The following is a 14,765-nucleotide window of genomic DNA, read 5'->3' as shown; positions in this document are numbered from 1 at the left end:
CTATCAATCCATGTCGTCGACATCATCCTCTAGACTCAGTATCCCAAACGCCCAATGAAGCCGGTTTGATTCACTGACGGTCACGAACCGTCGGTCATGATTGGCATCGTCATCGCGCTTCACGGCGTTGAACCCGGGTCGCTATGGACAAGGATGGTAGTTAGCTCCAGGCACCGACCAGCAAGTTCGCCACTAGTCAGTTACTTACCTCGCGAGCGCTGTCTTGCGTCCTACTGTAAGGCGGCCCGCGCCCGTGCTTCGCCGCCACGATCCATGAATTCTCGCAGCCGGCAGCCACAGCGTCCGAGGACTTCCAGCCCGTCAGCCGGGAGATCTCGCGCAGCCTGGCGATTGTCCAGCCACGCTGTGTGGCGTCTGTGTATTGCACCGCCGCAAAGAAGACGGGCACAGTCATCTCGGTCAGGGACGTGCCCAATGTGGGGCTGAGGCTACCGGCCTCGAGATTGTATCGCTGTGGATAGTAGATGCCCGCCATGATCTTGCCGACGTTTTGCGCATATTCGCTTGTCGTGCGGGCTGCGACTCCGGCGGCAACCATCATTGCCGGGGGCATGGAGGGATGTAGTCGTAGTAGCAGAATCCGTCCGGCGTAGTAGAACCCCCACAGGACCGCGATCGTGTGCGTGCGGTACTGCAGGGCTGGTCCAAATGGGGTCGGGATGGGAGGTGTGATATCTGCGGGTAGGGGCTGGAAATCCCGACCCAGGAAATGGGAAAACGTGTCAAAGGCTTCCAAAATGGTTTCCCATTCTTGCTCGGCTTCATTATACGTGAAGTCCTCGTTGTCTGCCTCTGAAGACTCCAGGGATTCATGGCGCTGGTCGGTGAACCCCGATGGCAGGCGCACTGGGCCTGGAGGGGGAATCATGCCATACATCGGAGGACTATCTCGAGATGTCGGTGCAGTCCTTTGGGTCGGTGACGTCTTGTCTCCAGGCTGATGTGGGGGGTTGCCTTGCGTCGAACCAGACGGGGGAGCTCCTCCAGGACCTGAGCCCGGTGGGCCTGGCCTTTGACCGGGACTGCCACCCGCAAAGCGAGCCATGAATTTGAACATGCCTTGAGCAGGTGTCCACTCCTTGCCCGCTGCTTTGAGAGCCTTCAGCTTTCGCTTCCGATCGCGATACCCAAAATCCGTCAATCGTCCGAGCAAGAGCCAGAGATGATCAGCCGAGCCGTAAATGGCATCCAACCGTCCGAGACCTGCTCGTGGCAGACACTGGCCCCACTGGGAATATGGCGTGCTGAAATCAAATCAAAGTCAGTGAACATGGCAATCTAAGCTGGAAGCATTCGACATACAAGAGTTTGTTCCCACTGATCAAGCTCTGGATCAAATCCTGCTTGCAATACCACCAGTACAGATCGCACTGGATACGAAAGTTCTCAATGTCCTTGCGCGTGAAGTGCTTCCGAGGCTCTCGCACATGGCCCTCTTCGACATGTCCAAATTCATCGTAATTCATCGCTCTCCCCGTAATCGTTTCGAGGACTCTCAGATTAATCACGCTCTCTTTTTCGACAAATGGATCATCCTCAGGCGGCTCACAGCCCGAATTGTGGTAATTATACCCGTCTGGCCAGGAAACTATCTGGGCCATGGGGTTGTACTGCTTGTATATTCGCCTTCGGTATGCCCGAAGGTCTCGTGTCATACCTGCATAATCAATCTCGCGGATCAGATGAGCAGATCCAGCGACATGGCTATTCCACTTGTGATGCTCGGCCGATATCACCTCGTAATAACCCAAAGTCAGAGTCGCTGCCAGCGTACCAATCTGCTTGCGACGCAGCGGGAGGCCCACGGCGTGGCCGACCCTTTTCAATGCATAGTGGTAGTGCTTCAGTGACACAGTGGTCGGGGCATTTTGAAGGGAGGAGATGTGCAAGCTGCTAATCGCGAGCATAGCCTGCAATAGTGCCTGGTGCTCCAAGGCCTTGAGGGGAAGCGTGTATGTCCACAGACCTTGCTGCGCCGTGGGGACCGGAGCACCGAGCACGATGGAAGAGTCTGTAGGATGCCGCTCAAATATTGACAGAGATGGCCCCGTGGAGTGGATGAAATGAACAAATATACGGGCCGTCTTTGGGTTATTGAGGGGCGACGAGCCCAAGGTGGGACGGTAGGTGGCGAGAATATTTGGTTCGTTCAGGTGAGTGGTGAAAGAGCGAAGCTGCCGGTCATCTTGGTTGGCGGAGGACATGATCAGACTTAACTGGTTGAAGACTTCTGCTTGGACCTGGTCAACCATTTCTTCGTCCGATTCGACATCATAATAGTCTTCGCTTTCGTCTTCGACATAAACGACCTGAGCCTGATGTGGCAGGAATGGTTCATGGGAGTATGAAGATTGCTGTAATGATCCTGGAGGCGATTGATGATGATAGACAATTGGGGGTGTTGTTTGATTTGTATTCTACTGAGATAAGCAAAAGGACGAGTGTCGAAGTAATGGGACCACGAACCGGAGATATACCCTCACTGCTGCTTTGGCCAGTGGCTATCGGGGGGAATTGGCCAGCATAATAAACATCCCCTTCGCCTGGGTATTGGGATGAGACACTCTGGTCAGTATATTCAACGGCCGCCTCTTGATTATAATGGGTGGTCTGGTCAGAAGTGGTAGATTGCGGCGGTGGTGAGTAGTCGGTTGAGGCGGTAGTAAATGTCTGGGATGGCCACTGTTGCATGTGTGTGTGCATCGAAGCAGCTGGGTAGTAGAAATGCGATGCACTGCTCGTTTGAGGGCTTTCCGGTGGAGCTCTGTGTGACGAGGGCAGAGAAGCGTAATCCAATGCCGCGGGGTCAACCGGCCTCGGTGCTAGCGCGGGATGCTGCGAGGCGGCAGCAGCAGCAGCTTGCTGGGCAGACAGAGAGCTGGCATAGTCATCAAACGTAGAGACCCGCATCTGGCCTTGCGGGAATTGCTGGTCCAGAGCATGGCTTCGGATGATGCCCAGTGGGTTCTTGAACACCACGCGCTGGGCATAGCCCTCGCATAACCGTTTGGACTTGACGCAGTGGTGGCAGATGGGTTTCTCCTCACCACATTTGATGCGCCGCTTGCGACATGCTATTGCGGTCAGTCAATTGGGCAGATCCATGTACTGGCAGCAACGTACTCAGGCAGCCCGTCTTGGTTCGCTTTTTGGGGGCTCTGCGGGAGAGAGACGGCCTCCTTAACGGATCCTCAGCCGCACCACCACTGTCCTCGGAGGGGTTCCTGGCCAGGCGATCATCCAGCCCGGCCTCAGTAGTGTGTTCCATCTGGTCCACGGGCCCACACTCAGGATGAATAGTTAATACTCAGGAATAATCGGGTAACATGGTGGATGGTCAATGGGAGGAGGAGAGATGATGAGGTGGTGGGCCACCCTGGATCGGACCATCGGGGGATACCCCACCCGCGGGGGCAGATCACCCGATGGAGATACTGCACTCTATTACTTTTCAGTCCGTAGTGTTGGATTGGATTTGTTGTGATCCTTTTTCAGTGTGGCACAGCGGGGGTGCATCGATGGGACAGTGTACGCTCTGGTGCACCACCACCCAGGCGGAGAACCGACCCCAATTACACAGTAGGATCTAACAGACATGTTTCATAAAATTCTAGATAGATTAAAAACAGTTGAACCGAGGAGGAGGAGGAGGACCAATTATTCCTTCATGCTGGCCGACGAGTAGGTTGATGCCTGAGGCCACAATCTGTCTCTTGGTTTTCGGCCGGCAACTTTTTTTTTTTCGGCAGGAGCTGCATTTCTCTCCAACCACCACGCTTTCCCAGCAACAACGTTTCCAAGAGGAGGACCAGGTAGCACCTCGCTTACCACCTCCCACCGACCATGTTCGCCGTCCCAGGCTGGTCAGTCTCGAGCGCTGCTCTCAAGCAGCAGACCCAATCGGCAAACCAATCGCAACCGTCCAAAGAAACGCCCACCCCTAATAATGCAAAGAACAAGAAGCGCAAGCGCGGAAACGACAATGTCACATCCGGCAACGTGGACGAAATGTATCGCCGGCATATCGAGGGCGGCGTCGCAACACCCAAGGTTGCGAAAAACCGTGCGGGGGACTCCGTGAAGCCAGAGAAAAAGCAGAAGAAGGACCAGCAGACACCCCAGAAGCAATCTGCACCCAAGCCGAAGAAGGAAATAGCCACGGGTGCCAATGCTGGTCCACTTGGGGATGGGGATAAGGCGGCAAAGAAAAAGCAGAGGAAGGACAAGAAGAACAAGAAGCAGGAAGACGGCGCCTCTACTACGGTTCCCGATGAAGCGCCTGCGGCCGCTGCCGCCCCGGAGTCGCTCGCACCACCTCCTCCTACGTCGGCGACTCTTACACCACTCCAACAGGCGATGCGCCAGAAGCTCATCTCCTCTCGGTTCCGCCATTTGAACGAGACCCTCTACACGACTCCCTCCGCCAAGGCCTTTGAGCTGTTCAGCGCCAACCCGGAACTATTCGATGAATACCACGCAGGATTTTCCCGACAGGTGAAGGAGTCTTGGCCCTCCAACCCGGTCGATGGTTACATCCAAGCCATTCGTCGACGGGGCGGAGTCCCTGTCCCAAAGAGAGGCAAGCCTCAGAATCTCAGCAAGGGAGCGCCGCTTCCTCGCCGACCAAATGGGGCCTGCACTATCATCGACCTGGGCTGCGGCGATGCCCAGCTTGCACGTGCCCTGAACCCGTCAGCTAAGAAGTTGAACATCAAGCTCAACAGCTACGACCTGCAAGCCCCGAATTCTCTGATCACCAAAGCAGATATCTCGAATCTGCCACTGGAAGACGGCTCAGTCGATGTAGCCGTCTTCTGTCTGAGCTTGATGGGCACGAACTGGGTTTCGTTCGTCGAGGAGGCATGGCGCGTTCTGCGCGGTGACGGCAAGGGCGAGTGCTGGGTCAGCGAGGTCAAGAGCCGCTTCGGCAAAGTGACCCGCAAGAAGGCGCAGATCGGAGCGCAGAAGCCGCAGAGCAAGACGGAAAAGAAGAAGCTCAAGAAGAAGAAGGGTGGTGATGCGGACAATGCGGACTCGGATATGGATGATGCCGATATCTACGCGGAGGATGCGCGCCCAGCGGCCACGGATGATGAGACGGATATATCGGCGTTTGTGGAAGTGTTCCGCACTCGCGGATTCGTGCTTCGTCCGGAGTCGGTGGACAAGTCCAACAAGATGTTTGTCCGGATGGAGTTTGTGAAGCAGGGCGGTGCGCCAAGTAAGGGCAAGCACGCTTCTGCAGTGGCACCCCCGGTGGCGGGTGGGAAGAAGCGATTCGTCGACAGGAAGGCGGACAGCGGCATGTCGCCGGAGCAGGAGGCGCAGGTGCTCAAGCCGTGTGTGTACAAGATCCGGTAGATACCTGTTTATAGACCAGTCAAGAACATATCGGACTGCACGAGTGAAAAAAAGAGCTCTAGGCGTTGGATCAATTCGTCAATTATTTTTCTATTGCTTCCAACAACAACACAAAACAGATCGGCAGGCTACCGATCGCGAGAGATATATAATCTCCCTCATTGATTCCCGCCCAGCTGCGCAACAGCCTTGCCCATGTCCTCGTCATTGTAAATGCGGAAACCCTTCTCCTTGGTCACGCTCGCGAGCTGAACGTTCTTGGCATCCAGCTTCTCCTCCATGACCTGCTTCAGCGTCTTCAGCACCAGGGTCTCGGCTTCAGGCAGCGTCAAGGAGCGGTGGTATTCATTCTGCAACTCGGCCTGCGCGCCCTCGCTTCCGGAGCCGATAGCCTTGGCATCATACCGGTAGAAAGTACCCGAGGGTTCAGCGTGATATCTGTCAAGTCGAAACAATCAGCCCACCCACAATTCAATCTGAGAAACAACACAACACAACACATACAGCTGCGGACCATCCTCGTCATAACCCGCAATTAACAACGCCACCCCAAACGGTCTGCTCATGACACTTTCCTCGTCGTCACCGCTCTCACCGAACCGAAGCGCCAGATCGCAGATCGCCTGTGTGGTGCTCTCGACGCGCAGTGGTTCGGCATAGTGGAAGGCATGGTTCTGGCACTCGACACGGGCGTGCTCGACCAGGTTCCGGGCGTCCGCCTGCAGGCCGGACATGGCGCAGCCGATGTGCTGGTCGATTTCGACGATCTTCTCTACGGAGGATGCCTCCAGCAGGGTCGAGGTGACGCGCTTCTCAACGCCGAGGATGACGCCTTCGGATGTTGCTACCTAGGGTCGACATTAGAGCTGGGTATCCTCTTGGGAATAATAAAAGCAGAACTGAAATATCCAGACGTTGGGAGGGAGGGACGTACTCCGATCGCTGTGGAACCTAGTTTGATAGCTTCGAGAGAGTATTCGACCTGGAACAAACGGCCTTCGGGGGAGAAGGTGCTGTGAGAGGGGTCATTGTCAGACTGATGGTGCAACACAAGGCGATGAAAGAGCATTCGTACTTGATTCCACGGTCTGCAGAGGAGGGTTAGTTGCTTCCGCAGCGGAGAGGAGAAGGACGGACGAGCTTACCGTATTCCGATCGTGCGATGAACATGGTGGGAGAGTTGACGCAATGGGTGACCGAGGGGAAGAAACGTAGAGAGTTAGGCTTGAGGGGAGAGAGGAAAGGGAAGGGAAGGGAGGGAGGGAGTGATGGATGAGGAAGAGGATGAGATGAGATGAGATGGAGCTCCCCAAGCTTCAACTACGCAAGTGGGCGAGTGCCTGGTGTGGCTGCCTCAGGCTCGAAGGGGTTTGTTTGCCTGGTTTGTTTGGTTCGCTGCGACTGGCAACAGACCTCCTCGACTCTCTCCTCTGGCGTGTCTTTGTCTTGTCTCTGCCGTGTCCTGTATCTCTCTCTGATCTCCTATGCTGCACGCTACGCCACTCCCCCATATCCTCGCGGGAGCATGTCCGTCAATGACTATATGAACCCTCCACGACCCCGCGCGGCCACCAGTCGCGTCGATACCGACAAGTCCACTCCCGGGGATGAACCACTACAACCCGAGAATATGGACCCCTTACGTTCAAGCTCATCGGGTCACAAGAAAAATCCGTCGCGAGACGTGAAACAATCCGAAAAGCGCACCGAGCGCACGGTGATCACGACCAGAGAGAAGGCGCAGGTGCGCGCCAGGAATCCGGTCAAGGAATCTTCCAGTGCTGCAAACCGAGGAGATTCAAGGCAAAAGAAGACCGCGCCGGCCGGTGCCACAAGTCCAAATGCTCGGAAGAAGGAGACCGCTGATCGTCAGTATTCCAACACACAACACTGTCGCATTCGGTCTGTTGACATGCAAGTGCTAACCATTGCTCGACTATACAGTGCCATGGAATCCGCAGGCCTCGTTGATTGCTCACTCAACCGCTCCACTAGCATGTCGTGTATCAGTGCCTCCGCTGGCATCCATGGTCCCGCAGTCGCTTCACCCCCGACCGCTTCGAGAGCTATCGTCTGACGCACAAGAAGCTGCAATCCTGGAGGACCTTTTGTTTGTATTCATGGGACTTGAGGGCCAATACATCCATTACAAAAGCACTTACGATCCCTCGATTGAGAAGGACCGCCTGACCGGCCCGAGTTTCCAGCTGGCGTCGGGCTTGGACCCAACGCTGAGGGATCTCACCCAGTCCATGCTCAAGATGGCGACCCATTACAGTGCCATGGAGGCCTTCGTGGAAATCCAAAGCCGCGCCGAGTATGGAGCCGTCTGCCATGCGCTGTGCGCGTCCATCCGCAAACTACTCAAGGACTACCTCATCCTCATTGCTCAGCTGGAAGGCCAACTACTGAACAACCCCACATTCACGCTGCACCTCCTCCATCTCCACACGATGCCCACCAGCCAGTGTCTGGCTCAATTGTATTCTTTAGGCCAGGAACTTCTGCGACGAAATGGCCTTTTGGATCAAGACCTCGACGAGTCAATTGATGACTTTGATGACGTCGATAATATCCTCGAGCAGCTCAAAGAAGGAGGAGATTTAGTTCCCGGTGCAAGCAGGAAGATCTGCAAAGGAGGCAACGTTCTGCGCCTATTGACTGAACGTCTCGCCATGTTCTCCGGTGATCCCACCACGAAGACTCTGTTGCAGACCCTGCTCCGGGACGCCAGTCGGCCCTACATGAACATGTTGAATGAATGGCTGCACCATGGAGGCATCAAAGACCCTCACGCAGAGTTCTTGGTGAAGGAGCAGAAATGGATCAAGCGGGAGAAGCTTGAGGAAGACTATACCGATGAATACTGGGAGAAACGCTACACCATCCGAGACAACGAGGTTCCACCGCAGCTCGACAGTGTCCGAGACAAAGTTCTATTGGCGGGCAAGTATCTGAACGTGGTCCGCGAATGCGGCGGCGTCGATGTCAGCAAAGCCGTCAAGGATGTGCCCAAGACGCTTGATGACCCGCGGTTTTTGGAGAATGTCAATGCCGCCTATACCCATGCGAATGCGTCCTTATTGAATCTCCTTTTGACGAAGAACTCGCTCACGACTCGATTCCGCTCTTTGAAACATTATTTCTTTCTCGATCGCTCGGATTTCTTCTCGTATTTCCTGGAGCTTGGTGCCTCAGAGCTGCGCAAGCCAGCGCGTGTGGTAAATGAGGGCAAGCTTCAGTCACTGCTGGACCTTGTCCTCCGCCAACCGGGTAGTATTGCTGCTCAAGATCCATTCAAGGAGGATGTCAAAGTTTCGATGAACAAGATCGGGCTCACGAAGTGGTTGATGCAGGTCGTCAGCGTCTCGGGGATTGATCAGGACAACCCGGAAGCCGCATTTGAGAAGCAGACGCCTGCGTCTCAAATCGCCGAGGAGGACAAGGATATTGTCGGATTTGATGCGCTCGAGCTGGATTACTCGGTGCCATTCCCTCTGTCGCTAGTCATCAGCCGCAAGACCGTGCTGCGGTATCAGCTCATCTTCCGGCATCTGCTGTCATTGCGCCACCTGGAGACGCTGCTGGTCACGTCCTGGGCCGACCAGAACAAGACGATCAGCTGGCGGCACAAATCTTCAGATCCTCGGTTGGAGATGTGGAAACGACGTGCGTGGAACCTGCGGGCGAAGATGCTTGTCTTTGTCCAGCAGCTGCTGTACTTTTGCACGGCAGAGGTGATCGAGCCCAATTGGGTTGGACTGATGGAGCGTGTGAACGGTGCCGAGGGGGCTGAATCCAAGGGGTCGGCGGTGGAGTCGAAACAGGTCAACCGGACGGTGGACGAGTTGATGCAGGACCATGTGGATTTCTTGGATACATGTCTCAAGGAGTGCATGCTGACCCAGGCCAAGCTGTTGAAGGTAAATGGCTCTCTTTGACTTTTGGAAGGAGACTGCTAATACTCAGCAGATTCATTCTAAGCTGATGACCTGCTGTACCATGTTCGCGTCTTGGACCGCAGCATCGCTCTCCCGCGCCTTGGCCTCGGCCGACCAGGATCTGTCTGGGGACAAGGCTGGAGGCCCCGATGCGCGGGGGTATGATCCAACGCGCATTGGCAAGCTCGAGGACACACTCAAGCGGTACGAGGACCATTTCAACCGCCATCTGCGGATCTTGATGGACAGGTGGGTAGCTCCTTTTCTACTATCAATTCTTTCTCTAACTCGCCACTTCACAGTTTGAATTATTTCGCTGCGACTGAGAGTGTGGTACTTCTGAAGCTCGCACATTCACTGAGCTCTATTAGCAAGGAAGATTGAAAGCGTACAGCATAATACCCTGGACATATTCCCTCCTCCTGAGCTCAGGACCTCTACTTTTACTTGTTATAGAGTAACCATACGCCGCTCCAAGGTCACCAGGCGCCCAAACCTATCTGCTTCAGACAAACGCCGAGTATCCTCTGCGACATCGCGCCGTGATGTACTCCGGCGGCACCGCGATTCCGCTGCCTTGAGTGTGGGGGGCCTGATAAGATAGAAGCAAGCGGAGATCAGTTCTCGCATGTGTATATAGACAGATGTATCCAAGTCACGATTCACAATTTTCGCGATCTACAATTTACTGCTAGACTAGAAACCAGGACAGTTTCTCCAAATGATGGGGGGATGTTAGAATGTGGTTGTTGACAAAGTACATATTGCGCCGGCGGTGCCCGAAATGCCGCGATCACAGCCGAATTGTTATTTTCTCCACCATATCGCGCGCATCTCACGTCATTAGTCCCCTGTTGACTCCAGCCAGTTGTGCATCGAGAATAAAAAGCGGCGCACACTCTGGAACCAAACTCACTCCTCGCAAAGCATCCCTCCCGCGATGTCGACCGACTCCCTGAGCTCCGCCGTGCGCTCCCTCAGGCTCCCTCGCTCACTCACCCAGCATGACCGCCTCCCACTCGTCCTCACCACTGCCGCTGCATTACTAGGCACCAGCGTCGTTGTCCCTGCCGCCTACCGCGACTACCGCACCTTCCGCTCCTACGGCGGCGGCGGCGTGCCAGACAATCTCCTGGGATGGCTCTACGTGCGTTTGGTCATGCAGCCGCTGGGCCGCGAGATGCTCAGCACAGACGTGTATGACCGACGCGTGGCAGCGGCCGAGGGTCACGGGAAGGGCGACGAGGGTTTTCTCACGGAGGAGCAGCTCAGCGCCGTGCCACGGACCGATTCACGGCCTGTTGTTGGACCGCATGTTTCGCCGCAGCGCCAGTTGACGCAGATCCCCGTGGAGCGCGTGCAGGAAGTGCGTACCTTATCTATACAACTACCCACCTCTACCTCGCTATCTGTAATTGCAGTGCTGATAAAATGGATCATGTCTAGAAATTCCGCGCAAGCTTCAGCTCCTTTGCAAACCGCAACTACCACCTCGTCAAGACAAACGCATCCCTCCTCGAGGGCAACGCCGATGCCCTCTTCCTCGCCGCTAACCTCCCCGCCTCGGCTATTGCAACACGCATGCGCCGCGAGATTGCCAATCTGCACGATCTGTCCGATCACTCCGTGCATGTTGTGTTGTCGCCCGCGGACTGTACGTACTCCCCTTCTCGTGTGATGTATCAACCTAACCAATCTTGTATAGGCAAACGAGTCATCGAAGCGGGATGGGGCCAGCGCCACGCGCTCTCCGGTCTCTCCAAGTCGACGTTCTTATCCGTATTCGCAACCTCCGGGTGTGTACCGAATCTACCGCCGGAGTATCTGCTCATCTATGCGCCACGCAACGAGGCGGAGATCGAGGTCGTCATGCAGATTATTGCTGCGGGTGTCAAGTTCATGGCGGGGAGGGAGGACGTGCGGTAATCTGTGCTTGAAGGCTGGTGAACCTTTTCATGATTTATGTATTTGCTGGGTCTTCTTGCTTCGGGTTGTTTTCTGTCTGGTTGGCGTTGTGTTTGGACATCATGTGTGGTTGAACACACTTGGCAGTGATGTTTTTTTTCTCTCTTAATTGTTGACATTCGAGGAAGTCCCCGACAGACTGTTGGTTATCATGGGGTAGTCATCTTTGTGCCATTCATGAGTTCGATCATTCAATCGATTCGGAAGGTTAGTGCGCTTCTTCAGAGAGATTTTACCTATCACCGGGTAGCCTCGGATGTAACGATGGCGGACGCATATATCAGAGTGTGTTCATCAATGGCTGACAATAGATCAATATGTTCTCAATGTTAGGTAGTAACACCTTCGTTAGGTGCAGTGTTCATCTGAAATGGTTGTCTCCAGTGACATATATATCCAAATTTCATGTGTCAAAAGTAACACTGCCGTGTTGAAGAACGATATATAACACGCCGACTGGCCGAAGAGACAAAACAAGATAGTTCAGTGGAACTCCAAAGTCTATGCCCCACATACTTATTTAGGTAGGTGCTAAGTACCCAAGATCCGTCCCTCCATGATGACCCGGACAATGTTCAACTTATGTAGTCCCCACGGCACATGTGTACATTCAATAATACATAATTTTGTATAAGCCAAGCGATCATTTGTTTCGAGTCATAAGAATATTCTAACCAGCCATGCTCGAACCCGATGCGCTGGTTCATCCACGCTGGCAGTGGAGAGTCAACACGTGGAAGACTGGAATTGTGACACATTGCGAAACACAGTCGGACGGTTTGCGGCGATAGAAAAGGGGAAGCCCCCAATCCTTTCCATGTACAGAATCGGGCTGGAAAAGCAAGCAGGGCCAAAAAAGGTAATTACAACCTTAAGGAGTTGTAGTTACTTTGTTAATAGAAAGGGGCTGAAACTGGAAGTGACATAGTATGTACTAAGTATCTAATCCCAAATTTTCTCCGGTATACTCCCAGGGCAGCGGATAAACGCCTAAATTAAACCCTGGCCAGGACCGGCGGCCCTATCCCTAAAACGCGCCGACGGGGACCGGTGTGTTGGCACCGTGGCACTATGACCTACTGGATGGAGTACGGCAGCCGATATGTAGTAGTGTTGAGGGAGATCCCGGAGTCGATCATTGAGTTTGGCCGGTGTTTCCCTAAAACCGGGACGACACTGGCTTTTCGACATGTATGAACGATTGATCGATGGTTGTCAATTGCTGCAACGTAACAACATACAGGCTACACTACCACGGGATCAATGCAACTTTTGCCGGCAGCTCTGTCGGCCCACGCTGCCCCAGGCTCAATCCTAACTCCCTCCAGGGAGGGGCCTTACCGCATGGCCCCCTCGAGGCTGAGGTGTCTTCCCGAGTGTGAACCACTCTGTCGGGTTCACTGAAAACACCCAACACGGCATAGTGTGATGACCATACGGCCTCGCAATTAAAAAGTATTTATTTTTTTTTATTAAAAAGGAGACCCGACACACCGGGTGGTTTTCTGCCCCGTGGGTAACTTGCATGAACGTCGCGCGAGTGCAGGAAATTCAGGCGTGCAGAAAATCAGGACTCAAGGATCCGGTAAGCGTAGTACTTCCGTCAGACAATAACTCTGAATAATAACTGTCTTGTGCTGTGAAAGGCAACGCAAATGATGGGAAAAGGCCGAGAACCCAGCCAGCCCACCCAGCGAGGTGGTTAGACTCCCGAAGAATTGTTGGCGTGGCGTGTGCGGACTTCCAGCAGAGAGTGAGTGGATCCGAGCCCCCGATCCTCTGTGATGCGTCAAGTCCTATTCGGAGATTTGCCCCCAGGATATCCAATGCAGCCAGCTCGGTTGGGAAGTTCAAGGCTGTTTGACGGTGGGGCCTTTCCGAAGGTGTGTCCGTGTCTTTGCACGGAGAGAAAAAGGAGTATGCTCCACGAGCGAGCGCGGACTGCCTTCTTTCGCGATGGAAATGTTTTCCGTTCGGCAGGGCCTGCCAACAAAAACCCACTAGGGTACATGTATGCCTGCATGCATGCATGGCTTTTCGGTCAAATTGGGCCGTCATGCAAGTCAATATGTCACGGTCTTCTATTTCGAGATATGTTGAACGTTGTGCCAAAACTCGGCGGCGCCGGCCGCACAGCCAGTCCACGCAGTCGGGCTCAACGACCAAGACACGCAGGAGAAGCGGTGAGAGGGATAGAAAGGAATCTTACCCACAAAGCAGGATCCCGAGGGAATGGAGCCCAACGAGGGATGTCGCTGATCTTGGGCCATGGAGACCGTCCGAGCCCCACTTTCTGGTTCGACGGAGTATTTTTTGTTGTTGCCATCAGGCCGAGTAGTGTTCACTAGAGTAGTGCTCTGGCCGGCTAAACAAGGGCCCCTTGTCCGCTCCGGAGGTACGTACATAGAAACAGCGCGTAAAGATTATTCTGTTGGCCTCGGAGCTTCGCCGAACTGTTTTCTGTTGTTTTGAAGAAGAAACATTCTCACCGAACCGTCGGGTTCTTGACCACTCACTGACAGCGGGAACAGATCCAGGCTTTGAGCCACTAGAATCTGAAAGAATGCAGGGCTTGCCAGGTCTGTGTGCAAGCAAGGCCGGGGCAAGATCCGAATCTCCGTCTTTTGCCTTCGGATCTATTGCAGATATCCGATCAGTTGGGATGTTTGGTTCTTTGGTTGAGCCTCGCAGCGGGGGCGGCCCGTCATTTGTCTTTTATTTTTGTATCGATCCTCATTACATCATCTTCATTTGTCTCCTTTCGATTGTTTTGACCGGAAAGGGAAGTGGGTAGACTGGATTTTTTTGCAATTTTCGTAAGCTCGCGCCTTAACCGCTGCAGAACATCGGGCCCCCGAGTTTCAATTAGCCCGAAACATGGGCTGGGTATTGATGCCCCAGTGAGATGCAGCACCAGCGGTAGGCCGGGATACGCTTGATCCACACAGTCGGGCGTCCTTGGACCCTCGAAACCCAGTAGTGCAAGACGGCAGATGGTGGTGCATTATTAGCTGATGACACAGCCGCTTGGTCAAGGTTTATTAGCCTGACCTTAAGAAAACACACGAGACTGCGAATCCTGGTGTCAGTCACGCTAGCAGATTGCTTGTGAACTATTCACGCTTCGGCTACTCTGCCGACCCGCTCTTTTGCTTTTTGTTTTGTCTTTTTGGGTTCGCTCGCTGGTCCGTTCTTCAGGACGCAGAAGTAGAAAGAATCATCTGTCCTCATCACTCAGGCGCGTGTGCTGTAGTAGTTCACGGTGGCAAGGCATGTGCTTGGAGACCCTCAGAACTTCCCTAGAAGGCCCTCCGGTCATCCGAGCAAGACACTGAGGCGACACCACGGCTTGTATCCAGTGTTCGCACACGGAGTCTCCTTCCGTACAGACAGTCCCGACGTTCGGCGCTCAGCCTTTGCTCCTAAGATTCTTGGTCTTTTCCAGTATTGGCAAGAATCCTGCTGAGCTCAGGAGAC

The 14,765-nt window shown here is 54.2% G+C and overlaps 5 protein-coding genes across 5 annotated transcripts; 3 read left to right on the top strand and 2 right to left on the bottom strand.

Annotated features, from left to right (window-relative positions):
- Positions 1–3: 3 nt before the first annotated feature.
- On the bottom strand, positions 4–3,289 carry N7474_011029 (uncharacterized protein; the record flags this gene model as incomplete). The annotated part of the gene is made up of 5 exons (XM_057202439.1): positions 4–141; positions 209–1,265; positions 1,324–2,438; positions 2,488–3,095; positions 3,145–3,289. The coding sequence occupies 5 exons, from the start codon at positions 3,287–3,289 to the stop codon at positions 4–6; spliced, it is 3,063 nt and encodes a 1,020-aa protein (XP_057047723.1).
- Positions 3,290–3,864: 575 nt separating this feature from the next.
- Positions 3,865–5,382, top strand: N7474_011028 (25S rRNA (adenine645-N1)-methyltransferase; the record flags this gene model as incomplete). Its single annotated transcript, XM_057202438.1, has 1 exon — positions 3,865–5,382. The coding sequence occupies one exon, from the start codon at positions 3,865–3,867 to the stop codon at positions 5,380–5,382; it is 1,518 nt and encodes a 505-aa protein (XP_057047722.1).
- A 158-nt stretch (positions 5,383–5,540) lies between these two features.
- Positions 5,541–6,552, bottom strand: pup2 (proteasome core particle subunit alpha 5; the record flags this gene model as incomplete). The annotated part of the gene is made up of 5 exons (XM_057202437.1): positions 5,541–5,820; positions 5,887–6,230; positions 6,317–6,395; positions 6,458–6,470; positions 6,528–6,552. 5 exons carry the CDS (start codon positions 6,550–6,552, stop codon positions 5,541–5,543), a joined length of 741 nt encoding a protein of 246 aa, XP_057047721.1.
- Positions 6,553–6,907: 355 nt separating this feature from the next.
- On the top strand, positions 6,908–9,707 carry N7474_011026 (gamma-tubulin-complex subunit SPC97; the record flags this gene model as incomplete). Its single annotated transcript, XM_057202436.1, has 4 exons — positions 6,908–7,250; positions 7,327–9,305; positions 9,355–9,572; positions 9,626–9,707. The coding sequence occupies 4 exons, from the start codon at positions 6,908–6,910 to the stop codon at positions 9,705–9,707; spliced, it is 2,622 nt and encodes an 873-aa protein (XP_057047720.1).
- A 556-nt stretch (positions 9,708–10,263) lies between these two features.
- On the top strand, positions 10,264–11,249 carry N7474_011025 (uncharacterized protein; the record flags this gene model as incomplete). The annotated part of the gene is made up of 2 exons (XM_057202435.1): positions 10,264–10,689; positions 10,770–11,249. The coding sequence occupies 2 exons, from the start codon at positions 10,264–10,266 to the stop codon at positions 11,247–11,249; spliced, it is 906 nt and encodes a 301-aa protein (XP_057047719.1).
- Positions 11,250–14,765: the final 3,516 nt, after the last annotated feature.

Source organism: Penicillium riverlandense (genome assembly GCF_028828495.1).
Source record: "Penicillium riverlandense strain IBT 135883 chromosome Unknown utg000011l_segment0_segment0, whole genome shotgun sequence".
NCBI classification, from domain to species: domain Eukaryota; kingdom Fungi; phylum Ascomycota; class Eurotiomycetes; order Eurotiales; family Aspergillaceae; genus Penicillium; species Penicillium riverlandense.
The sequence above is the reverse complement of the archived record's forward strand: the minus strand, read 5'-3'. Positions and strand labels throughout refer to the sequence as shown.